Source organism: Lampetra planeri, chromosome 6, assembly GCF_965212315.1.
Source record: "Lampetra planeri chromosome 6, kcLamPlan1.2.h2, whole genome shotgun sequence".
Lineage (NCBI taxonomy): Eukaryota > Metazoa > Chordata > Hyperoartia > Petromyzontiformes > Petromyzontidae > Lampetra > Lampetra planeri.
Window position 1 is genome coordinate 12872821 of NC_136112.1, and position 26098 is coordinate 12898918.

The following is a 26098-nucleotide window of genomic DNA, read 5'->3' on the forward strand; positions in this document are numbered from 1 at the left end:
TATATTAAAGAATAATGTCATCGTTAATTTAATCATCCAATTCAAAACCCTGGACTTCCCTTGATAATCACTCAAAAACCCAGAGACGTGCACGCAACCTTGCTGCTGTACTGCCACCTCCTGGTCACCTCGTAACTCTGCAGTCTGAGCATCGGCTCACGGTGACCGCTCATGTGACCCCCACCCATCCCCCACCCCCGCAGCATCCTAAAGCACCTCGCAGGCTTACGGCGCGGGCAGTGCGAGAGCGGCTACCAGTTCTGCTGTAATACAAAACCCTCACATCCGTCTCCGCTCGCCTGCCTCCACACACCCGCACTGACCAGCGCGGCGTGGGGAAGGGGCCTTCGCCCAGCAGTGGATTGACAAAACGGCCAAGTCACACGCGTGGAAAACCTCCTAACGTGATCCACCAACCCAACTGCCAATGGATCGGATTAAATGCGCCTGTTCGGCATCTCTTCGTATGTATATATATCGCCAATCCCACAGAAACAGTCGATTCGTAGCCCAAATGGCAATTTCAGCAGCTGGCCGGCGCGCGTATGCACGAGCACGATTTGTGCGGACGCACCGAATGCGAGAGAGCGAGTGAACGAGAGAGCGCGCATCTCCTGATAATCGCTTTAGCCGAGATTTAGAGCAACAGAGAACCCAGACCCAACTGTGCCACCACCCCTCCCCCCTCCCCTCCCTCCCTAACCTAGCTGCCACTAACTATCCAGCACTACCCCACACACTCCCAGTCTCCACATACACCTTCTAGATTTGAAGCTTTCGTGACTGCAAGGATTCATATTCTTAGGTTTTTTCGGTAAAGTCACGTAGGTAAAAAATTAAAATTAATAAAAGTAAAATAAATACAAATTTAAAATCACGACGTTTCGGAGGCAACACAAGCTTCCGTCTTCAGATGGAACCGTCACAGCATGATAGCTGTATCAAGTGAGATAATTTATTTACTTATTTTACTTTTATTTTAAAAAAAAATTTACCTACGTGACTTTACCGAAAAAAACCTAAGAATATCCACATACACCGCCATGGCCAGTAGGACAGAACATAAGCACGCACGCAGGTACACACGCTGGAACGCATGGGGGCATGGGGGGGGGGGATGCATGCACACAGGCGTGTGTGTGTGTGCAAACACGCAGGCAAGCACACGAAAGCAAGGGTGCAAAAGTGCTTCTTAGTGCAGCGCATTTTGCAAGCTGCTAAGTTAATGCACAAGAATGCGCCCACATGCACAAGCGTGCACACACACAAACACCCGTACATGCTGTGTTGGGGCAGCTTTGCAGGCCGGAACCGCACACAAGAGCGTGGGTGTTGGCCAGTACCAAACTGACCGCCTCTGTTTCCCACAATGCGGATGTCTACACATGGCACCAGGTACTCATTTAAGGCCGAGTCAACCGCAAGGAGTCTCAAGACCGGTTCTAAGAGCACTTGCCATTGATTTTAGCTATGGTCGGGTATTGAACTCAAGTTTACTGGGATTGTGGCGAAGTGCACAAACCCATATGCCATTGCTCCACCCAACAAAGATAAAGATCCCCCATATAGCCTTAACAGACTGTAGGGTCAAGTGCTGTTAGCGAGCACCTATGAAGGCCGGAACGGTACACGAGGGGGTGGGTGGCCAGCACCACGCCCGGCCGCCTTCGTCTTCCCAGTGGCAATGTTTACACACCGCACCAGGTACTCATTTGAGGCTGAGTCGACCTAGGGGAGGCCCGGGACCGGTTCAGATAATCGTCACTGGCGTTGGCCATGAGGCGGGGAATTAAACTCAGGTTGCCGCCGGGTTCGTAGCGCGGCACTAAACCACTTCGCCACCGCTCCCCATACACGCACAAGCACAGAAATATACACGCAAGTGGCCACACTTGCACATACATACATGCACACACACACAAACACTAGCCAAAACACACACACAAGTGTGGGATTGTTTGCGCTAAGTGACTCCGGCACCACTGCCTCTGTGCATGGTTATGGTCACTCCGAGTCGACGTGACAAGTTGAATAATCAACTGACGGGAGCTCATCTTCTTGGTTCTTTCGGTAAAGTCACGTAGAAGGGAAGTAATAAAATAATAAAAATAAAACATAATATAATAATTCTCACGACGTTTCGGCCACAACGCAAGCAGCCTTCCTCAGGTGAAAACCAGGTCTGGCGAGGCGCTGACTTTACCGAAAGAACCAAGAAGATGAATCCCTGCAGTCACGAAAGCTTTAAATCGAAATTTGACGTGAGCTCATGAAGAGTGGTGCAGGCTCATCATCATTTCAGCTTTTATCGCGCGCAGTGCTCGCCTCCCTCTCGGCGGGAGAGGGCAGAAGACTCGGCGGCGCGAGGAGGAACCACAGATGGGCGAGAAGGCAGCCGGCGCTACCAACAATTGCCCATGCTCTGCCCTCCTCTTACATATTAAGCTGTTTGCAGCCAATCAACGAGCGCTTACACGCATGCGGGAGGAGACCGGAGCACCTGTGGTAAAACCACGCATGCAAGGAGGCAAACATCGTATCCCATACAGATGGAGCACTTTGCTGTACCACGTTCTGTGGAAAAGCCAGGATATGGCCACCTCGACCGCTCATGGGAAGGGAGTTTCACAACCAAACACTCGCTGCTTCCACGGGGGGTGCTGGATTACAGGCGGGTGCTGGATTACAGGCGGGTGCTGGATTACAGGCGGGTGCTGGATTACAGGCGGGTGCTGGATTACAGGCGTGCACCGCTGCCACCACCACCACCACCCGGCAAGGCACAGATGGACACACCCAAGGGTTAAAGATCTTCCGCCAACTTGCTATACATCATATCCACTCGACGCTCTGCTCGTCGCACATGCACAAACGGGTAGGCCTGCAGAGAGCTTGCGGAATTAACGCGCGTACGCTTGTACTCGTGCACAGAATCGTAAAAAAAAAAGAACACACGCAAGCAGACATAACGCGTACGGCACGCTGCGTACGCCGCGCGCGCACGCGGGTTTCCACAAACCTGTCGGTCTCCACGGCGAGTTCGCTGGAGAAAATTTTCCGCCCACTGATTGGTGTTATCACACGCTAAATTCTGCAGGGGACCGTTTCATAATTAGCGACAACAACAATCGACGCAGTCAAAATTCATTGCGAGACAAATGATAACAATGGTGGGATTGCCAATTTCTTAAGAGACCCGACGTATTCTGCACTCACTCTCCCATTCAGTTTTTTTGTTTTACGAGAGGTAAAAACTGATTGTCGATTTCAAAAAAATATACCACCGCTGTATATTTGGAGTTTAACAAGCGATCCGCTTAGGAACATATTTACACGCTACGTTGCAGTAGCGTGCTATGCCACGTTTTCATTTTGATTTTGCACATTTCTGTGATGTCGGTTACATCGGCAGAATATATCGAGTCTCAGAAATTTTAAATGACGCCATCCTCAACTGACATGACCAACAACTCATCCAGATGTGTTGTTCTCCATCGGAATTTGACAATCACCATGTCCTTTGTTATGGACCATTTCCACATTGCCACCAGCACCACACCTCATCGCCGCTTGTGACCAGAACTCTCAGCACGGTATAGTCCGAGACAGAGTTGCTTAATGCTTTGTAGCGAGTGGTTCCCCACGTGTCCAACATCTGATACACGTTAACAATTTGAGTTCCCCGAGGAGAATACAGCTACACTAAATGAACAATCAAACGTAAGCAAATGTCTTGTTTCTACATGCAGTCATTGGTGGACTGGACTGTAACCACCAACTCAGTGCTCTTGAGAATCTGGTTTCAATCACAGGTGGCTGAAATCTGAATTCAAGTCTTGAACCTCGAGCAGTGCTGGCTGAGTGGCCGTAAAAATCCATCGAGCACCCAAGAAAGTGAGGACACCCAGCCAGAAGGTTCAGCAATGCTGGCTCTAACGATATCGCTATGAGTTGTCAGCAATATACAAATCGCTCTTCTCACAATAAATAATAAAATTTCTAGCCCACCGTCAACCCACCGCTGGACAAAGTCCGGAGCACGCCGTGGCGGTTATGGGTCGCTGCTTGACCATACTTCACCGTGCCGATTTGGCGTTGGTCAATGGCCAAGGATAATTTCAGATGTAACTTGCGACTGACGTTATAGCCATCGCTGGGAACCAAACCGAAGTCCGATTGCAACGATTTGGCGTGGCGAATTGAGGAGGGAAGTTAACGAACAGGGCATGGGGTCCAGCGAGCACCTGGTCAAACCGAGCACCGTTGTCGTTCGTTTCGGCGAAAGGGCTGTGGGACGCTGGTGGAAATGTGAGTCGTTATTTTTTAATAAGACACCGAAGGATGGGTCAGACCAAACGCATCTCGTCACGGATGCCACCGAGCTATCTGTGGATGCATTCGATTCACGGTCATGTGAGCTGATACAGCCATATTTGGGTGGTTACACATGAAGATTTTCTGCTTATATAAATGGTATGTTTATAGCTACGTATATTTTAGCTCCCGTATAATTATAGTGTCTTGTAACAATGATCTTGTACCCAGGAGAGCCTCACCGAGTCTCATAACTCATTTTTTCAGGAGGGTCCTGGTGCGGATATTTGACAAATTCCTCTCATGGGGAACTTTTCATCCATGTGGGAGGACATCTGAGTGCCCGAAGAAAACCCACAAACACGAGGGGATAGCAGTCAAATTCCGCCGGTATTGGGCCTGTTGGAAATCTACTTGCCATTCTGCCTCTTACAGCCACCACTTCACAGGCACGGGGGTAGGTGAATTCAGGCAGGTTCCATCTCGACGTGAGGTCACCAACCTTACTCTTTGGTTCTTTCGGTAAAGTCACGTATAAAGAGAAAATAATAAATTAAATACTCTCTATATATGTGACTTTACCGAAAGAACCAAAGAGTAATTCCTGCAGTCACGAAAGCTCCAAATTAAGTTTGTCACCAACCTTGCCCCCATGTCACCCGATTCGTGCGTGTGCCCTGCCACGCACAGGCCAATTTGTCCATTTGTAACAGGACAAGGGCTTTCACATTCAGTAACTCGGCTCATGCTTCTTCAAAACAAATCTAACTGAACCACAAACATACCATTTACATAAAAATGATCAAAACATTTGTTTACAGTATTCTTTTTTTAACATCGTCATCACATGCACAATTTCTTTAAATATGTCATCTACCACCACTCCACCCTCTTGCCAATCCTATCCCCAGGCACCTGCAATCATCATTATTTGTTAAATCGAAACGACAATTGACCAAATCAATGCCCATCGTGTCCGTCGCACACCCACAGTAATCGATACTTATGCGTAAAATTTCACCATCAAGCAGAGTCTAAACCCACAATCAGTCCAATCACTCGGGCGGCAACAACGGTTACACGTACGCCGTCTTGTCCATCGATGCGTAAAACGTTCGACTGGCATCGTTTCCCGACGATTTGAACTAAATTATTTAGATTTTTAAAAAATCAATTAATTTTAACACCGTTACTATCATCATCATCAACGTTGATTGCATAATTAAAGATACAATTTTCAGTCCGATTTCAATTCTATTACTGCGCACCCTGACGGCCATGAGCATCAATATTAACGTAGACGGGGCCTTGCGCAGTGGGTCATGCGATGCCGCACAAGTGCTCGCGTGCGTGCGTCTCGCGTGTTTGCAGGCGCGTGGCACACGGACCGTGACCTCACGGGGGTCACATTATAACGCACACCCGTTAAGACAGCATGCGGACGGAAAAGTGCGTGTTAGTGCGTACGCGTAATACCAATGCACACACTCAAGGTGCGTTAGAAATACCAGCTTTACAAATTCGGGTTTTCGCAACCCACCACGGCAGGTCTCTTCAAATCGACCGATCTTCCACCTCCAAGTACAAAATTAAGTCGTCATGTTCTGCAATTGCCTGATGATAACGATCGTATTTCGCCAAGAGATGCGGCGAGCGCCGAGATTCAAATCAACGTGTGCGCCCTTTGTCAATTTACTGCTGGATGAGGGCCTCCCCACGCCGTGCAAGTCATGGGGGTCATTAGAACATAATCATCACGTTGGTGAGCACGGATTGGTCAAAGTGGGGCGCATAGACGTTGGGGCGTAGTACAGTACAACAACAGATCTTGATGCACTGCATTCTGCTGCCCACAACGTAGCCCAAAGTTAATACCGAGGATCTTAATTTGAATCGACGCGGAACATGTTGGCCAATCATCAGACGCGTGCAGTGTGTAACGGCTTAAGGTGTATCCGAACGGAGAAGATTGGTAAATGTGGAAAGATGCATTGTGGCGGTTATCAGTGGAATGGAGTTTGATAAACCCTAAGGTACACGCACGTACATGTCAATTATATGGCCTGTGTGTATGTATGTGTATACATAAAAATGATCAATGCCATGGTAATGGAATTACTGCACATGGAGCAATGCACACAATCTATTGTAATCTCAAAGTGTGTCCAGGCTACAACAAAATTGGGAGTCTGCTACACTTCACTGGCAGTAAATTATTTGGTTCTTTCGGTAAAGTCACGTAGGTAAAAATAAAATAAAACAAAATTACTGTGGCTGTTCCACCTGATGACGGAAGCTTGTGTTGCCTCCGAAACGTCGTGATTTAATTTAGTTGTTTTCATTTTTGTTTTATTTTTCACCTACGTGACTTTACCGAAAGAACCAAAGAATATGGATCCTTGCAGTCACGAAAACTTCAAATCTAGAATTCACTGGCAGTGTCGATCTCGTGGTGTAAATTCAAGATTCCTGTGACAAAAGTCAGTTTATCCATCCGACTGCCACCGCCGACATCCCACAAGGCGGTACTCATATTCACCTCGCACTAATAATGTGCCTGACCAGGAATTGAACTCACGAACTTCCAATTTGAGTCGACTTCTCGAACTGTGTGTCGGACGGCGGATCAACAGAGGTCTGAACGTGCAAACTCAGCGGGTTGGCAGGAATTCATCAACGAGGCCATGCGAACATGCACACAGCAAGTGCGCGTGTCAATGTCAACTCCACTGCTGGATGAGGACCTCCCCACGCCGTGTGGATCGAGGGGGTTATTTGACCACGGCTCACCACGCTGGCCTGTGCTCGTCGGTGAGGGCAGGGAGCATAGACGCACAGTACAACAGCGGATTTTGTTGCATTGACCTCTGATGCCCAAGCGCTATCCAGGCGTAAACCTGCTTGGCTTCATGACCTAACGAAGTCGGGTGCATTGCCGGTGATTCGGTCATCGGCGCGCGTAAATAGGCAATGTGCTTGAATTTCCATTACCAAAGAATTGTTCTTGTGTATGCATGCACGAGTGTATAGCTGCACACAGCAAACACGTGGATGTACACAAGCACACACACACGTGTATATTAAAAAAAAAACGCAGTGCAAAGCATTTATATCAGCTGTAAAAATTGCAGTGGCTCACTGACAATGGCACAACATTTTTTTTAACCAATCCAGATTTCGAGAAGAAACTATATTACGTGTCATCCCAACCGATGCTTTCCAGCAGCGTTTGCTTTAAAGCACGTTTGCCAATGGTCTGTCAAAACACCTGATTGACTCTTTCACGCCGTTTCTTACTCATTTACACAGGAAGCCAAGCGATTTTTACAAGCTTCAAGCACACACATAGTAACGTGTATGTGCGCGTGCATTAAAAACTAGACCCACATATATGCGCATATGCACGCACATGCACACATACACGGTGCGTTTATGCATGATCGCGTGTACGTACATAGGCGCACGTTGTATGTACGCGCGCACACAGCCACACCTGCGTGTACAACGGCCGCGCGCGAACGCCCGTACGAATGAGCACGTGGCCCACGTGCACACCCATATGGACGCGCCTACTGTTACTGACCGCGTGTACACGCACGTGTCGGCGTGTGTGTACGTGCATACGAACGCGCGCGTGCACGCACGGGACGAGGAGAGGGCAAACGTTAATTGTGTGTCTTTAGCGCCCGGCGGTGATTGCTGCTTGTTAGTGGAGGTCACTGCAGATTCGCGCTTCTTAATGCTCGTTAGTGAGGTGAGTATGCGATTAGTGGGGTTAGTTCTGATTAGAGAGGTCAGTGCTTGTTAACCAGGGTTACTATTATTAGCGGGGTCCGTAGAAGGCCCCGGGAAGAGGAGTGTACCGTGCGCTGCTGGGACTCGATGTAGGAGGCGGCGGTGACTACCGATGCCTGTGGGGAGACCGGGCGGCACCGTGTGCCATGCCCGCAGCCGTTAGCTCAGAGCCAACCGCGTCCGCCCGCCCATTGACGAGACAGACACACAATTCATCAGCCAACTAACCAGCAGAGGTCGCAATCGGGTACCCGATACCCGTACCCTACCCGATACCCGGCTACCCGTACCCGGCCGGGTACGGGTACCCGTTTGCGACCCTGATGCGGCCGGGTACGGGTACGGGTAGGCCGTTAGTCACTGGTGAGTAACCGTTTGTCACTCATTTCGGGTAGGGTACGGGTAGGATACGGCTACCTGTACCCGGCCGGGTACGGGTACGGGTAAGGAATCAAAACCCGTTTGCGACCTCTGCTAACCAGCCAGCAGGCTAGCCTGCTAGTTAATTAGCCTGCTAATTAGCCTGCTAATTAGCCTGCTAATTAGCCTGCTAATTAGCTAACCAGCCAGAAAGATAACCAGCCAGCCAATCAACTAGGCAGCCAAAATAATCAACCAGCCAGATAATTAACTAAGCAATCAGCCGGATAATTCAACTAGACAATGAAACACATTCAATTGGTCATCTAATAAACTCTAGCCAGCCAGCAAGCTGGCTGAAGGGCTAAGTGATTACCCTATCGGCGAATAAACTAGCAAGTTAATCAACTAGCAAGTCAACGAGCCAATTATCTCGCCAGCTTGCCAGTCAAGCAACTAACAGCCAAATAGTTGATTAAGAACCCTGCTCATTGCAGAGAAAGCTCATTAGCCAGTCAGCTCACGAACTAACGGGCTCGTTGTAAGCGTGCTCGTTAGTGAGTGTGCTTGTTCACGAGGGATCGCTGTGGAGGGTGGGGGGGGGGCAGTCACGAACAGGGGGCATGCACTGTGCACTCACAAACCGCCGCGGCAAAGCCAACAACGCAACAGAGACACATGACACTTGACAGCGGGATAGCACGAGGTGTGGCTATCGCTGACGATGACTGGTGATGATGACGACGATGATGATAATCTTGATGATGAAAGTGGCTAGGAATTCGGCGGTGGTATTTATGATGACAGATGTGAGAATGGCTAAGAGTTTCATGATAACATATTAGAGATGGTGACAGATGATGATGATGGCAAGGATGTTATTGACAATAACGATTATTTATTGGCAGTCATGACGGGGTGTTAGTGAAGGGGGACGAGGATAATAATAGTAATGCAATGTAAACTATACTCATTAATTAATTATTAAAGATGGTCACCGCATCGTGTGCTTTCAGGTACTCTTCTGCGATCACCTGGAACGCTCTTCCTTCTGATATTAGGAAGCCACTCGGGAGTAAATAATAAAAATAATATAAATAATGATATAAATTAAATAATTACATTTTCCCATATTATTTTTTATATTATTTCTATTATTAGCATTATTTATTTATTTATTGCCTGCGTGACTTTACCGAAAAACCTAACAGTATGAATCCTTGCAGTCACGAAAGCTTCAAATCTAGAGCCACTAGGAACTTACGCATTTTTAAATCTGGAATGAAAACTAATTTCCTTGGAACCGCTTTGTGTGTATAGTTTGTTGTCCTCCCCCCGCATCTCCGATTAGCGTGGTGGGCTACGTACGGTGAGAAAGAAGTTCAACGTACATGCATACACATTACCTGGTGGGGGACGATAACGGGATGTTGGCGGCGATGCTGCCGAGTATGATGACGATGCTGGTGATGACGGAGCATTTATAAAGGCGATGCTATTGATGACGACTACGGCTGTCGGTGATGGGAGTTGATGCTGAAGTTCCTCGCGGTAACGCCGGGCAACGATTGGGGACGGGGCAATGACGAACGGGACGAGGGTGTGTACCGTACCGTGCATGCTCGACGGCAACGCGCCGCCCGCCACAAGCACAGCTGGAGCAGCCGAGCAAACGGCACACAAATGCCCAAAGCATGCAGTGCATCACGGCTGGGCGCGTGGGTGTGAGCGCATCACACTCACGACGAGTGTGAGCGCATCACACTCACTACGGAAATGGTAACAATCGTTTTATTTTATAATCGATCGGCCAAGAAAGCCCCAGAGAGGAAAATTTTTCAGGAGGTTCCTGTTGTTCGGGACTTTCAAATCAATTCCACTTGAGGTTTTTTTTTATTTTGTTTCTACTTCATTGGAGGAGAACTGAAGTGCCGGGAGATAACACATGGATTATTTGTTGAGTTTTTAACCAAAATATTTTGACGCGTTTGAGATGGAACATCCGAAGTTTAGTACTGGATACAGCCACATTAGCCAATGTGATTTATGGATTTTATTCTGAACAATGTAACAATACTTCAATTTTAATGTACAATACAATTTTGTTGCGGGACTGTGTTTTGTCTTGGTGTGGTCTGGGAATGTTTTTGCTGTTGTTTTAGCTTCAAAATCGATATACAAATGCCATTTGAACTTCTATACTATATATTTTTTCTATTTAAGGCGCACGACGGCGGTGTGATGTTATTTTTGTCGCTTGGTATGCAGGAGATCAGGGGTTAGATCCAGACCCCTGACTCCTGTATACTTGGAGTTTGCATATCTCTCCAGATTTAGAAACACGCGTTTTAATTATTGACATTATTCGTCTGCTGTAAATTTCCACGTGATAAGCGACTTTGTTGAGCAATCATTTGCAGCGAGGTCGCTTCTGCAAAATAAGTTAATATCACCGTGGGCTTCACCTGGTAAGATAAAAAATTGTTTCGTTTTATTTCCGTCTATATTTTTAAAGTTATTTATTTACCTTTCCTGCACTTTGAATTGCTATCGTGTCTCTGTACCGTTTATTGTTGGAACGTTCTGACCCACCCCCTGCTAGACGTGTGTGAAAAAGAGCTTTGTACTCCTTCAGATTCCTCCACTATAAATAAAGATTCTGTTTCGAAGTGTCAGCAGAAAATATTAAATCCTGCCAGAGACCTACTTGGTGTACTGCCTACTGGAGGCCTGCAGGTTCTACCTCTGTGTGACCCACCAACTCCGGCGAACTATGGATGTGGTTCGTCATGGCCAGGTCAGCCAGCCAATTATTGTAGGACTCTGTGTGTGTGTATGTCTTCACGGGTGCGGACATCTGTATAGGTGCAATTATGTGTGCCTGTGCGTGTGCCTGTGCACGTGTGTGTGCGTGCATGTGAATCTGTGCGAGTGCGAGTGCATTTCGTGTCCATGAAGGGGTTTGCCGTATGTAAGCGCGCATGTATGTGTGTGAATTAGTTTGGGTCTCTGCACATGCGGGTGTGTGTATTGTGTGCGAGCGAGGGGTATGAGGTTGTGCAAGCGTGTGTGTGTGTGTGTGTGCACGTGTGTGTACCCAGGTGGAAGTTGCCGGTCTGTGGATATAACTGTGTGTGTGCGTGAATGAGTGCGTGTGTGTGTTTGAAGCGGTGTGTGTGTATGTATGCTGCTTTACCTCGAGCAATACAGATATCACCAGGTTCGCTGCCACAAACCCCAACATGTAGCACCTCCACACCGTCGGGATGCAAATCAGCTACAAAGACAAAGATCCCCCGTATAGCCTTCAACAGACTACACACACACGACAACGACAACATCCCCCCTGCAGCTCTTAACGCTCTTGCGGTGAGTGACACAGTGCACCAGAGGTTGGAGCGGCCACCACCATGCTTGGCCGCGCTTTTCTCCTCCCCGGCGCCGATGTTCGTACACTGGACCAAGTGCTGATTTAATGGCGAGTGAACCTAAGAGGGGTCCAGGACCAGCGCGGATATCACTCGTCCAACGATGTCAGCCATTGCCGGGAATCCACCCCCAATCGCCGGGTTCAAAACACGACACCACGACAATAGCCGCCATAGGCCACTAGGTGGCGGTGACGTCAGCACGGAGCTTGTGCCAGGCTAGGTTCGCTTTGAGGCCACATGAAGTGTGGAAGGCTCGCTGACGCAAGTTCACCGCTGCAACAGGTACAAAGACAAAGATCCCTGTATAGCCCCAACAGATTTTTTTGGGGGGAAGTGCTGTTAGTGAGTAGCACCTGTGAAGGCACCGGATACACATGCACACACGAAGATCCCCATATACACTTAATTTTTGGGGCAAGACAGCGAGCACATATGAAGGCCAACACGGTATATAAGGAGGTGGTATGGCCAGCACTACACCTTTGTCTCCCCCAATGGCGATGTTTACACATCGCAGCAGGTACTTATTTACATCCGAGTCGACCTAGAGGAGGCCCAGGACCGGTGAAGATATTCGTCACCACTGTTGGGCGTGAGCGGGAATGGAACTCGGGTCTCGGGGTTCATAGTGCAGTGCGCCAACAACTGCACCACACACGACACGATGCGCGCACGAACACAGGTGCGCACGCACGCACGCAGGAGATACCTCAAAGAAGTCGTCCATGCCGGGATATCGGTAGAACATGAGGAAAGTGAGGAACGCCGGGAGAATGATGAGCCCAGCCACAAAGGGACCTGCTCGCACAGGGACACGGAGACACGGTTCGGATCGTCGTCAGTGAAGGTAGCCGTGTCCAGGGCTGGGAATCGAACCCAAGTGCAGCGAGCTAATGACTTGCACAAACATGGAGGGGTACAAAGATAAAGATTTCCCATATAGCCTTTATCAGACTGTTGGGGCAAGTGTTGCTAGCGAGCACCTCTGAAGGCCCGTAAGGTATGTATGTTGAACTTCTTTCGTACCCTACATAGCCAACCGTGTTAAATCGGAAGTGCGGGGGAAGGACAACAAACTAATTACAAAAAGCAGTTCTCAAGAAATTCGTTTTCAATCTAGATGATTTAAAAGTGCATAGCTCCAGTGGCATCCTACTATCGGAAGGAAGAGCGTTCCATCACGTTAAGTGTGGAATGCTCACTGCTGGAGGAGATCACGGGACAGATCCAGGTGCAAGGGGTTCACCGAGATGCGCCAGCTATGCTCCCCACTGTGCTGCATTTTATCCGACCGGCGCTCTGCTTGTTTTTACGAGCGTCGCTCCTCCGTTCTCTGCTGTTGCTGGAGGGCGACGACCTCCAACCGCCGTGCGTGCGCGCACACACGCGCACACATGCGCACGTACGCGCACACACGCGCACACACAAAAGATAAAGATCCCCCCGTATAGCCTTAACAGACTGTAGGGGCAAGTGCTGTTAGCAAGCACCTATAAAGGCCGGCACGGCACACGAGGGGGTGGGTGGCCAACACCACGCCCGACCGCCTTTGTCTCCCTAGCGGCGATGTTTACACATCGCATCAGGTACTCATTTGAGGCTGAGTCGACCTAGGGGAGGCCCAGGACCGGTTCAGATAATTGTCACTGGCGTTCGCACACACGCGCACACACACACGCGCGCACGTATGCGCACATGCACACCGCGTGGGGCCGCGTACGGTTTTTGTAGACGGGCTGCCGGTAGGGCTTCCCCTTGGCGAACACGAAGCACACGATGATGTACTGGAAGGAGGACACGAAGAACAGCGTCGTGTTTTCGGCATTGCGGATGTTGTTTTCGTCGTGTTCCCAGTGCGTCGAGTTGAGCGGCGTCTCCTCGCCAGGACACAACCTGGAGGGGGTGGAGGAGTGAAGATGGTCAAGCCGGTACATTGAGCGAGACTCCTTCACAAGTCCGTGTTTGTTGGAGAGTGTGTGCGTGCGCGTGTAGGTCACATGGACGATTGTGTGCGCTTCATCGTGCGCGCGAGCGATGCTCACGTGATGTTGGGCGCCCACGGCTGGTACCAGGGCTGCCGCTGTGTGAGCAGGAAGGCGCACACCTGCACGCCGAGGCACGTTAGTGCCTGCGCCGCCACCGACAGCAGCAGGCGCACGGAGAGCAGCGAGCTGGGGGGGCCCATGGCCGTGAGCTGCGGCCACGCACCGTTCAGGGGGACTGGGGGGGCGGGGGCCGAGAGACAAATACCACTCATTCATGCGCTTGTTCACTTACTCGCTCACTTAAATATAATCTCCCTCACTCACCTATTCGTTCAACCATTCGCTCGCCCACTCTTTTTCAGGCACCTTTATTTCACTCTCCACTAACCCTCTCCAACGATGTTAACTCCGTGAATGTCAACGATGTTGCCGATGGCAATACTAACAATGAGGATAATAATTTTGACTGCGCCATTCCTGAGAGTCTTGATGTTAACGATGCTGCTGATGATACCTGATGGTGATTAGAGTGCTGGTTATAGTGTTATTAATGAAGATTATTCTTGCGACAATGATGGTGCGCTAATGTGATGTTGCTGATAATGATAGTGCTGGGGGGATAGAGATACTCACTCGTGAAGGCCAGAACCAGTATGATCGCCAAGTCAATGAAGAGAAACTGAAAATCGCCCAGGTTGCTCAAAATCTGGAAGAAAGAAAAAAAGAAAAGAGATTTAACTAATCATGGTTCCATGGCGGGGACTCTCTCTGTCGGCGTGACGATCCTCGCGTCAGAACCTCTGGGTACATCAGCATCCCTGCCCTGAGGTCCTGGATACGTGGTGGCAGTGTTAAGGGGATGCAATAACAATAATAGTGATGTGGTTGCTGCTTGCATGTTCAGATGCCGTCTATTATGTTTGCAGTTGCGGGCTCAATTAAAATAAACAGTATTGAGGTGGTCGGGTGGTTCAGAGGTCAGGGATGCTCAACCGGCACTGCTAAGATACCTGGGTTCGAATCCGGCGTTCAGCCACTGCCTGTGAGTAAAGTGGGTTTCTCAAGTGTGGTCCACTCACCAATGAGTGCATAATAAAAAAAAGTAACAAAAAAAAACTATGACATTAAATGTGCATCCGCATTTATTTATGCAAAATTTCAGATTTGAGAATTTAAAAAAACCAGTTTGAATGCCGTCAGATGAACACTCCTGGGCGGCAGGATGGCTGAAAAATTGCTGCCCTTGACCGCGTGGGTCAGCGGACACTAGAAGGGATCTCAGAGGTAGCTCTGTGGTATCTGCTTACATGGTCCATACTCCAACACGGAGGGGGTAGCGACGCTCTGCGAGAGATCCAAACGGATCATTCATCCCATGGCACCGAAAGCACAATCAGGATAAAATTGGAAAAGAAAACAAATCCAGGACTTTATTGTGCAGTGTTTAAACTGTGCACTAGGTTATATTTCAACATTACATTTGTAATGAATATTAACAACCAACTGGAAATATATTCTTGGTTCTTTCGGTAAAGTCTTAACGTTAGCACCACGGACAGCAACTGGCGGTTGTTCAGACGGACGGACGAACCATCTATGCTCGGAACGGAGGAGGGGGGAGAGAAAGAGAATGGAATGCGGTCTGAAAGTCATCGTAAGCGTGAATACAATCAATTAAGACCCGAAATGGTTTATCAAATCCTTCCAATGATTGCTAAGCCAGAATCCATCTTCTCGGTTGAAATTGTCTCTGTGGCTTTCACACCTGATGACGATTGCTTGTGTTGCAATCGAAATGTCGTGAGAATGTTATTGTTATATTTTTACTATTTTTTTATTTCCCTTCTACGTGACTTTACCGAAAGAACCAAGAATATGAATCCCTGCAGTCACGAAAGCCTAAAATCTAAATTTAACCAACTGGAAAGTCGAAGTGCGTTTGAACACATACCGGACGTATCACTGCAAAAACAACAATTTCAAAAGTGTTTGTTTACTCTGGGATGGATGCACACCACACCCAGCATGCATTCAATCAATCAATTTCGGCAAAAGCGCGGACGGCGTACAACCGGACTGGAAGTAATGGGCGCTGGAGATGAAAAATGGTTTGAGTCTGAACTTAAAAGCACCGATCGTTGCGCTTGAACAGACTTCAACAGGCGGCGTTGCTCTAGGCCATCGGGACTGCTATGAGAACCCTTATTCCGCTGTCTTCACCCGTGTTGGTTTTACAAGTGGCAGCTCCTTCTGGGTCGATGACGTCCCTCGGGGGGGGGGGGGGGGTGGTTGTCTTTGCCCAAAAAACGAGCATTGCTTCCCTGAACGTAACCATCTCTCCCCGTGTGACGGCGACAAGTGTTAAAGATAACCCTTCACTATGCCTGTGCCTTCCAACCAGTCACGTGCCACCAACTCACGGAAATATTCCGTGACAAAGAAATGAAAGGTCGGAGTGCCGTCGTTCCAAAGTGCGCGTGTGTGACGCGTATCGGCCTCGTGGTGAGAGCAAGCGAGCAAGTGGCGGTCAGGGCACTAATGGCGCTGCTGCAGCTGCGTTGGTGTGCGTACCGAGTAGAGCAGCAGCACGGACAGGTACTGGATGATGCTGTAGAGTGCCATGAACTTGAACACGCAGAACGAGGTGATGAGAGCCGCACGTCCTTCCCTGCGCGCACGCACACGCGTGCAAAAACAAAGATCACCCGCACAGTCGACAAAGACCATTGAGGCAAGTACTGTAAGCGAGCAGTCGCACCAGATATGCATTTAAGGCCGAGTTGACCTTGGGGATTCCCAGGATGGCTGCAGATACCACGCGTCATTGACGTTCGCAACCGAGAATCCAACTCGGGTCGCCGGATCGAAGCACAGTGCAGAAACAATGAAAGTCCCACTTGACCCCGTGTGCATGTCCGTGTGCTGCATGCATCTCTATCTCTCGTGGCCTGTCCATCCTCTGTATCCCGTGTGTCCCATGTCACGTGTTACGGGAGTGTGTGTCGCGTGTACCGCAGGGTACACCGTGTATCTGTGTCCTATACGCAAGCCGTTTGTGTGAGTGTATCCCGAGTGCCGTGTGTATTGTGTGTGCATCACGAGTGGTGCCGTGTGTCGTGTGTGTATGTTACCGTATGAGCGTGGGGACGCAGGAGATGTTGGGCGTTTTGGATGTGAACGGGGAAGCGACGGACGCCTCAAGCTCGGAGAGCGAGATCCCGGCATGGGCTCGCTTCAGCGCCTGCAACACAACCGCCGCCGCCAGCACGACACTTACCCCGTGGTGGTCCTGTGCGAGTTGTGGGGAGTGGTGGGCGCGGTGGTGAGCGCACTACGAACCGAGCAACTTTGGTTCGATTCCCGGCCACTGCCAACATCATTGGTGAGCGACTTTGGCCCTCCCCTATGTCAACTGAGCCTTAAAATGAGTATCCGGTGCGATGCGAATACATTCGGACTGCAGAGACAAAGGCAAGGGGCGTGGTTCTGGACCACGCCGCTGCCTCGTGCGGCAGGCCGGCTCACAGTACCTGCCCCAACAGGCTATTAAAAGCAGTACCACCAATAACACTACATACACAACACCATCCGCAACTGCACTACCAAACCACTGTTTGCTCCCAAGTCGTTTGATCACTTCGGATTTTCCTCTTACAATTGTTTTATGCTTAATTAGCAGTTTGATGCAGGTTTTTTTGAAGCAAGGTTTTTTTTAAGGGTTAGTCGATTGCAGTAATCTAGGATTCATATAGAAGTCTTGTGGATTTTCAACACAATGTCTTGTTACTTGGCGCTGCGGTGGCGAGATGTTAACTACCCCGCCTGGTGTACAAGAGGTTGTGGGTTCGATCCCAACCCTGACGCCTGCTTTATATTTGGAGCTTGTACGTTCTTCCCGTGGTCGCGTGGGTTTTTCTCCGGGTGGTCTGGTTTTTCCCTCCACATTTAGAATCAACGTGCATTTAGAGTAGTTGGCTGCGATACATTTGAACTTGCAAAGCTTCTGCTTGCGAGCCGCTCAGGCCAGATGTGCATGATTACATACGTGTGTGCGTGTCAGAGTACACGCGTCGTACGTGTGTGTGTGTACGCGTGCAGTATGTGTGTGTACACATGCATTATGTATGTGCGCGTGTGCGTCAACTCACCCCACAGTCGTTTGCTCCGTCACCGCACATCCCCACGCAGTAGCTGTGAAACAGCAGATGGCCACGTCAGCACTTGTACAGAATGAGATGAGAGACACAGCCCACAGAGCTTTCAACAGACTGTTGGGGCAAGTGGTGTTTGTGAGCGCCTATTAAGGGCAGAATGGTGCACAAGGCGGCCGTGTGGCCAGCACCATGCCCGCCCACTTCTTTCTCCCCAGTGCTGATGTTTAAACACCACACCAGGTACGCATTTAAGGCTCGGGTGACCTATGGGAGGGTTTAGTTAAAAGTCACCAGTGATGTTAACATTGGGCGGGAATCAAATCAAGGAATGCGAGAGTCAGAGTTGCACTAATCACTATGCCACCGCTTCCCACACACACACACACATGCATATGTAGTGTGTGTCTCACGAGGCACACACAGAACTCTGGAGGCACCACGATGCATTCACAACCGAACAGGGCTACGGGTTAACAATACTCGGGGTTACTCAAGACCCCCAAAGGAGTCTCTGTAAACCGAGTCCTCAACGACCGACGCTCCAAGACCCCCGAAGCAACGCCGCACGGTTTGCTCTTTCCGCCAGTCCCTCTGATCCCCCTCGAGCGTGGCCTCGCTCCGCCTCCGGCCACGCTCCATCCACGGTCTCTCGAGACGGGACTGGAGCCAGCGTCACATGTCCTCCGGGCCCCCGTTTCCTGGCCCCCTTCACTCCCCTGAGTTGGCACGTCCCCCCTCTCTCTCTCTCTGCGACGGGACCCTGCGCTGGAGGGCCTGCTTCTCCGCCACGTCTCCGTCGGCTCCCTCGAGAGCTACGTACCAATTGTAGTTGTAGTCGGCATATATGCCGTAGAGACGCTATTTACGTCTCTACACATAAACACACACATCCATACATATACACGCAACACATGTATCCTTCCACAAACACACACGAAGCGGGCTGGGTTAGTGTAATTGAAGGTGCTCTTGAATACAGCATCATTCACGAAAACTTGCATCGTACAACGCTGCACAACTTTTTACGTGCGCAGTTTTCGGACGTAGCTCAGCGCGCCAACAACTACACTACCGCTCCATACACTTGCACACACGCACGCACAGGAATGCACGTACACACACACACACACAATGTGCGTGTCTTACTCCATGCCCTGTAGAACTTCAATCAGCTGTGTTTTCTGGTCTGGAGACATCCGGGCAAAAATGGTTCCACGCAGCACAATCTGCTCACGAGACAGACAGACCCCCCCCCCGAATAACCTTAAACACTGTTGGGGTAAAGAGGTGTAAGCAAACACGTATGAAGACCGGCACGGCACAAGAGGGGGTGGGTGGCCAATACCAGGGCCGGCCGTCTTTGTCTTCCCAGTGCTGATGTTTACACACCGCACCAGTACAAATGTAAGGCCAAATCGACATAAACGGGGCCCAGGATCGGTTCACAAATTTGTCACTGAGTGGGAATTGAACTCGAGTCGCTGGATTCGTAGCACAGTGCACTAATCATGTCGCCGCTCCTCACAAGACGGAACACAGACACATCACACGCAGTCAACAAAACGCGACCCACACTTAGGTGTGCGAGATGGTACGACGTGGCGTGCAGTGTGACGCAGTGTGTGGTGTGGCGCGACATGGTGTGTGGTGTGGCACATGTGTGGTGTGGCATGACAAGGTGTGTGTTGTGTGGTGGGGCATTGGTGTGGTGTGACGTCGTGTGTGGTCTGGCGTGACATGATGTGTGGTGTGGCACAACATGTGTGGTGTGGCATGACATGGTGTGTGTTGTGTGGTGGGGCATTGGTGTGGTGTGACGTCGTGTGTGGTCTGGCGTGACATGATGTGTGGTGTGGTGCGACATGGGGTGGTGTGGCACGACATGGCATATGGCGTGATGTGACACGGTGTTCGGTGTGATGCAGTGTGCGGTATGGTGCACCGTGACGTGGCGGGTGAAGTTTTAAGATAAAAATAATGACTGATCTACCCATAAAAACCACACCAAGTCCAAAGACTCTCAGGAGGGTCCTGGCATCAGGTTGTTTCACCAATACCAATTACATTGCCCTTTTTTTTAGCTATGGGAGGATAACCTGGAGAACCCCGGAGAAAACCCACGCTGAACAGGGGCTGAACATACCAACTTCCCCGAGTCAGAATCGAACCCAGGTCGTTCTTGCCACGAGACACGAGTCACCACTGTGCCATCGTGCTGTCCAACGACGCGTGGTACAGTGTGCCGTGTGCGGGGGTGGTGAAGAACGATGGATGGTGCAGTGCGATGCGGTTTGGTTTGTTGTCGTACGCTGGAGTGGTGTGGGGTGATTGCGACACAATGCTGTGGGGTGTATCAGGTACAACAGTGCAGTATGACATGGCGTGGTGAGGTTTGGTGCGGTGTGATATATGGTGCGGTGTGGCATGGTGTGTGGGGGAGTTTGGTGTGGTGTAGTGTGGAGCAGTATGGCGTGGTCTAGTATGGCGTGAGCGTGGGGCGGGATGGTGTAAGAGTGTGCTAAGCACCTTGGGCAGGAGGTCCGGAAAGTGGTCAAAGATGATGGCAAACGACTTTCCGCTCATCGCAAAGTGGAATTCATGACTGGAGGACATGTTCACCACGTAGCCCTGTGGAACAAACAAAGACAAAGATCCCCCAGGCCGGCACACGAGGGGGTGGGTGGTCAGCACCATGCCCGGCCGCCTTTGTCTCCCGAGTGGCGATGTTTATACACCGCACCAGGTACTCATTCGAGGGCGAGTTGACCTAGGGGAGGCCCCGAACCAGTTCAGATAATGGCCACTGGTATTGGCGGGAATATAACTGGTGTCGCTGGGTTCGTAGTGCAGCGCGTTGACTGCTAACACACAATCACAAACACATATGAACAATCACATACGCCCAAAATTTACGATCACAGACTCACGCATGCACGCACAATCACAACTGTACGTGCTCACGCAATGAGAAGAAGACCTTCCCATCTAGGCTCAGAGACTGTTGGGCCAGGTTTGTTTTTTTCCACAAACTTGCTGAGCACAGGCCCAAAGGCCCAAACCACCAAACGGCCAACAAACAGCACTATCAAAGTCGTAAGTGTCGACACGTTTCTTGAATTGAACAAGGTTATTGGGAAGAGACGAATTGGAGCAGTGCAAAGAAAGAAGCAGAAAGGTGAAGTGTCGTGACCTGCGGTGCGATGGCGCTGTTAGTAAGCGCCAACGTGTGGAAATGCACGGTGGTGGTCGGAGTATGGCCAACACCGTGCATTTCCACACGTGTTGAGGCCGACACACGCCCATTGATCTACGTGGACAAATATCTATGACAGCCCAAACCCACACCCAAGGCTACCGCCAACGTTACCTCAATCAGTGCCGCTCCCATCATTGTATTCCTACTGTTACGCTCGTTCACCCAGGAAAGCCTTGCCGAGTCAGAAGGAGTGCGCTGCTAGATTTTTGCAGTTGGGGGGGGGTTGACGTTGCCACGTGTGGCCAGACACCATTTCTGGCACCATGGCTACACCCACCTGTTGCGGCTGCTCGTTGCCGATTGGCCGCTCCGGGTGCCACGTGATGGTTGCCGGGAGACCGTTTCCAGGAGGCGTCGCCTCGGTGACGATGATCTCATCGCTGGCGTGCACCATCCCACAATCCCGTGCGACTGACATGGCCGTTAGGAGGTTGTCGCCTGTGAATACATTGACGGAAAAATGCAGCGGGCTGTTTGGGCATGGGTTCGTGCATCCGTGTGTGTATGTGCATGTGGTTTTGTGTTTGTGAGGAGCGGTGGCGTCGCGGTTAGCGCGCTGCGCTATGAACCCGGCGACCCAAGTTCGATTTCCGCGACGATAATCTGCTACGGTTCTGGGCATCCCCTAAGTCGACTCAGCCTCAAATGAGTAGCTGGTGCGGTGTGTAAACATCGCCATTAGGGAGACAAAGGCGGCGGGGCACGGTGCTGGCCACCCACCCCTCGTGTACTCTCCCGGTCTTCATAGGTGCTCGCTAAAAGTACTTGCCCCAACAGTCTGTAAAGGCTATACGGGGGATTGTCTACATATGTGCGCGTGCAGCTCCTCTCTTGGGGAGCGGTAGTGTCGTGGTTAGCCCCCCCCTGCGTTCGTCCCCATGTGCCGCTCCGTTACCCGTGACCATGACGGTCCGGATCCGCGCCTCCTTCAGCTGCTGCAGCACGGGCTCCGTCTCGGGCTTGAGTTTGTTCTGCATTACGATGAGACCCAGCATCTGCAGCCCGCTCTCTATCGTGTCACTACGTACAGGCACGAACGCACAAATACATACACACCAGTGACGTGCGGTGAGGTCAATGGCTGGGGAGGCACTGGCTCATGTTAGAGCCAGATTCACACACTGAGGGGGGCGTGTCCTCACGGAGGGGGCGTGTCCTCGCTGAGGGGGCGTGGCCTCGCTGAGGGGGCGTGTCCTCACTGAGGGGGCGTGGCCTCACGGAGGGGGCGTGTCCTCACGGAGGGGCGTGTCCTCATGGAGGGGCGTGTCCTCACGGAGGGGGCGTGTCCTCACTGAGCGGGCATGTCCTCACTGAGGGGGCGTGTCCTCACTGAGGGGGGGCGTGTTAGACACGTCCCCCTCAGTGAGGCAGATGTGATAGCTGCCTCCCCTGGTGCTTTTTCATTGCAGTTGCATGACGAGACCAGCGAGCCTAAATATCTTTATACACATACGTGAAAAAAGTTACCTGGAGTATGGAAGGCGAGAACATGAAATGAAGGTGTCTACAAACCTTACATTGGTGACATACTGAGATAGTAACAGGCACGCGCTTATTGCCCGCGCTCCATCCAGTTACTGAGGGGTTGCGCAATCAGAGGGGAGGCTGAGCTCGTCGCTGCCTCACCTCTCGTCTCTTCCTGTATTTGCAGCGGAGGTCCGCAAATTTGGCGATTTTGACTATAAAAATGATTGGAATCGTACAGAAATTACATTTATAACACAGATCGGTGGAATAATCTTAATATTTATTTTAATTGATTATACTTTTTTTTTTACTTTTAGTAACAGCTACTTTCATTGGCGTATGCCAGGTGAGGCTCTGGCCTCCCCTGCCTCCCCTGACCGCACGTCCCTGATACACACACATACACACACACACATACACACACACACATACACACACACATACACACACATACATACACACATACACACACACACATACACACACACGGGCATAGGCACGTGCACATGCCGACAAACAATAACAAATACACCAAAAGTAGAGGCTTGACAGACTGTTGGGACAAATGCTGTTAGCGAACAACGCTGAAGACCGACACAGCAGACAAGGCCATATGCGGCCAACATCACGCCTTTGTCTCCCCAGTGGCGATGTTTACACACCGCACCTGGTACTCGTTTAAAACTGAGTTGACGTAGGAGAGGCCCAGGACCGCCGATATTGACGATGATGCCAATGATGTCGATTTTGACGATGATGGCTATGTTGACGATGATGGCGACGTTGATGCCGACGTTGACGATGATACCGATGTTGACGATGTCGATTTTGATGATGCCGAAGATGACGACGATGGCGAAGATGACGACGATGGCAACATTGACGACGATGACGATGTTGATGATTATGATGATGGAAACGTTGACGATAATAGCGACGTTGTCGATGTTGACAATGATGCCGATGTTGACGATGACGGCGATGTTCTCACGATTTTGATGATGCCGAAGATGACGACGATGGCGAAGATGACGACGATGGCAACATTGACGACGATGACGATGTTGACGATTATGATGATGGAAACGTTGACGATAATAGCGATGTTGTCGATGTTGACAATGATGCCGATGTTGACGATGACAGCGACGTTCTCACGGGCTGCGTTACCGGCTCGCCTGCTGCACCCGGTGCCAGTTGAGCTTGTGCGGCAGGGCCCGGTGAGCGAGCGCGATCACGCGGTACCCCTTCCGCGTGTGCTGCTCCAGAACCTCGGCAAAGTCCTTGGGGACTGGGGAGACGCACGGGAAGAGCGGAGTCACCGAGACGGCATCCGGGGAGGGAGAGAGCGGCGGTGCAGCGGTCAGCGCACTGTGCTACGTACACGGCGACCCAAGTACAATTCTCAATCAAGGCCCAAACGTTGCTGACGATTATCTAAACCGGTCCTGGGCCTCCCCTAGGTCGACTCAGCCTCAAATGAGTACCTGATGTATTGTGAAAACATTGCCATTAGGGAGACAAACGCAGCTGGGCGAGGTGCTGGCCACCCACCCCCTCGTGTGCCATGCCGGCCTTCATAGGTGCTCGCTAACAACACTTGCCCCAAATGCCTGTTCGGGCGATGCGAGGGATTTTTGTCTTTGTACGTGTTTGTCCTGTGTATATACGTGCGTGTGCGTGCGCTACCGCTGGCTGGCACGCAGAGCCGCATGATGGTCTCGGGCGCGCCCTTGGTGTACGCGTGCATGCAGCGGGCGCTCAGCGTGCGCGTCACCACGCTCATGCGCTGCAGCTCCGACGAGAACGGGAACTCGCGCACGACGCCGATCTCATAGCCACTCTACTCACCCACGCACACACAGACACGCACACACACACAGATCTCAAAGCCACTCGCACAGACACGCACACACACACTGATCTCAAAGCCACTCGCACAGACACGCACACACACACCAATCTCATAGCCACTCACAAAGACACACACACATACACAGCAAGCCACACAACCACAACGATCTCATACCTGTTTTCCTCGCACACACGTACAGACACGCACTCACACAAAGCTATCTCATAGTCGCTCTACTCACACGCATAGATACGCACACACACACATATAATCTTAATGCCACTACTCACACACACACGCACAAACCGACGCACGCACATCCCCACACAGACACTGATCTCATAGACAATCTGCACACACGCACACCATTCAGATCTCTCACACACAGAATACCTGTCAACACAGATCAACACACACACACAGACCCACACAAACAAGAACAAAGATCCCCCACACATCCTTTAGCGCACTGGTGGGGCAAGTGATTTGCACAGGGAAAAGGTGAATCGTGAGGCAGCAAGAAGGGGCGGGGGGGGGCTCGCGGAATTAATTTTGCGAGTGGGGGAGTAGGAAGGACGCCACGGCGCCCGGAGACAACGCCGCATACGTCACTCACCGAGATCTCGTACATTTCCTAAAAACACAACGACAAGGAAGCGTTACCATTAAACTAAACTGAACGTTTTATTTGACCATGTAAGGCCCACTGAGCTATACAACGCTGATATATTTTTTTTAAAGTGACCTAGCCACAAATGATAGCTCAACAAAGTGGCTGATCATGTCTAGCAGCCAAATGCTCTAAACGCGTGGTGTTGATTCTAAATGTGGAGGGAAAAACCGGTGGACCCGGAGAAAAATCCACTCGACTACGGGGAGAACACGCAAACTCCAAATATACAGACGTCAGGTGTGGGACCGAACCCACGACCTTCTGTACACCAGGCGATGTAGTTAACATCTCGCGTCGCCCATTGCCCTCGTTCCCTCGCTTTGCACGAGGAATCGATCGTTTACCATTCGGTGAAGATTATCTGCAAATGGCCACCACGTGAGGCGAGCGGAACAAACAACAGCGAACGTACGGAAAAAAACCCACCCGAGACGAGACAAACGAAGCACAAAATGAGTGAATGGTGTCGCGAATGTGTTTGTGGAGCACCGTCACTCATGCGAAACTGAGAACACGACACAATCCGTGTGACCTGCATGGCCGTCAGGCAATCGACGAGCGTTTTTTTTTTTCCCTTTGAGAGGATTACCCGGAGAAAACCCAAACTTGCGAGGGGGCAACACTCGATTCCATACAGATGCAACAGGTGGAGTCTACAATTGCTGATTCGCCTTCTCCTGAAGGGCCAGGGTATGGCACCTCCTCGAAGTCCACGGGAAGGGAGTTTCACAACCATGAACTGAACTAATCAACAATTTTTATTTATTTATTTTTTTCAGGTAAGGCCCACTGAACTGTATAGCTCTTT

At 50.6% G+C, this 26098-nt stretch overlaps 1 protein-coding gene across 12 annotated transcripts in view; it reads right to left on the reverse strand.

Annotated features, from left to right (window-relative positions):
• LOC144719540 (polyamine-transporting ATPase 13A3-like) overlaps nucleotides 1-26098 on the reverse strand; it is an 83515-nt gene that overhangs the window by 14142 nt on the left and 43275 nt on the right. For 4 of the 12 annotated variants that reach the window (XM_078595566.1, XM_078595559.1, XM_078595560.1 and 1 more), the window contains 15 exons: nucleotides 25234-25251; nucleotides 24452-24605; nucleotides 23933-24053; nucleotides 22191-22315; nucleotides 21573-21733; nucleotides 20566-20667; nucleotides 19186-19265; nucleotides 18034-18076; nucleotides 17017-17126; nucleotides 16457-16553; nucleotides 14519-14591; nucleotides 13943-14120; nucleotides 13621-13793; nucleotides 12610-12698; nucleotides 2959-11746 (listed from right to left, as the gene is read on the reverse strand). In XM_078595566.1, the coding sequence (XP_078451692.1) occupies nucleotides 11189-11746; nucleotides 12610-12698; nucleotides 13621-13793; nucleotides 13943-14120; nucleotides 14519-14591; nucleotides 16457-16553; nucleotides 17017-17126; nucleotides 18034-18076; nucleotides 19186-19265; nucleotides 20566-20667; nucleotides 21573-21733; nucleotides 22191-22315; nucleotides 23933-24053; nucleotides 24452-24605; nucleotides 25234-25251 (2082 nt within the window). In that variant the 3' untranslated portion in view covers nucleotides 2959-11188. Of the gene's footprint in view, nucleotides 1-703; nucleotides 11747-12609; nucleotides 12699-13620; nucleotides 13794-13942; nucleotides 14121-14518; nucleotides 14592-16456; nucleotides 16554-17016; nucleotides 17127-18033; nucleotides 18077-19185; nucleotides 19266-20565; nucleotides 20668-21572; nucleotides 21734-22190; nucleotides 22316-23932; nucleotides 24054-24451; nucleotides 24606-25233; nucleotides 25252-26098 lie in introns of those variants that run through there. The other 8 variants (XM_078595564.1, XM_078595563.1, XM_078595568.1 and 5 more) reach the window with 8 other exon arrangements.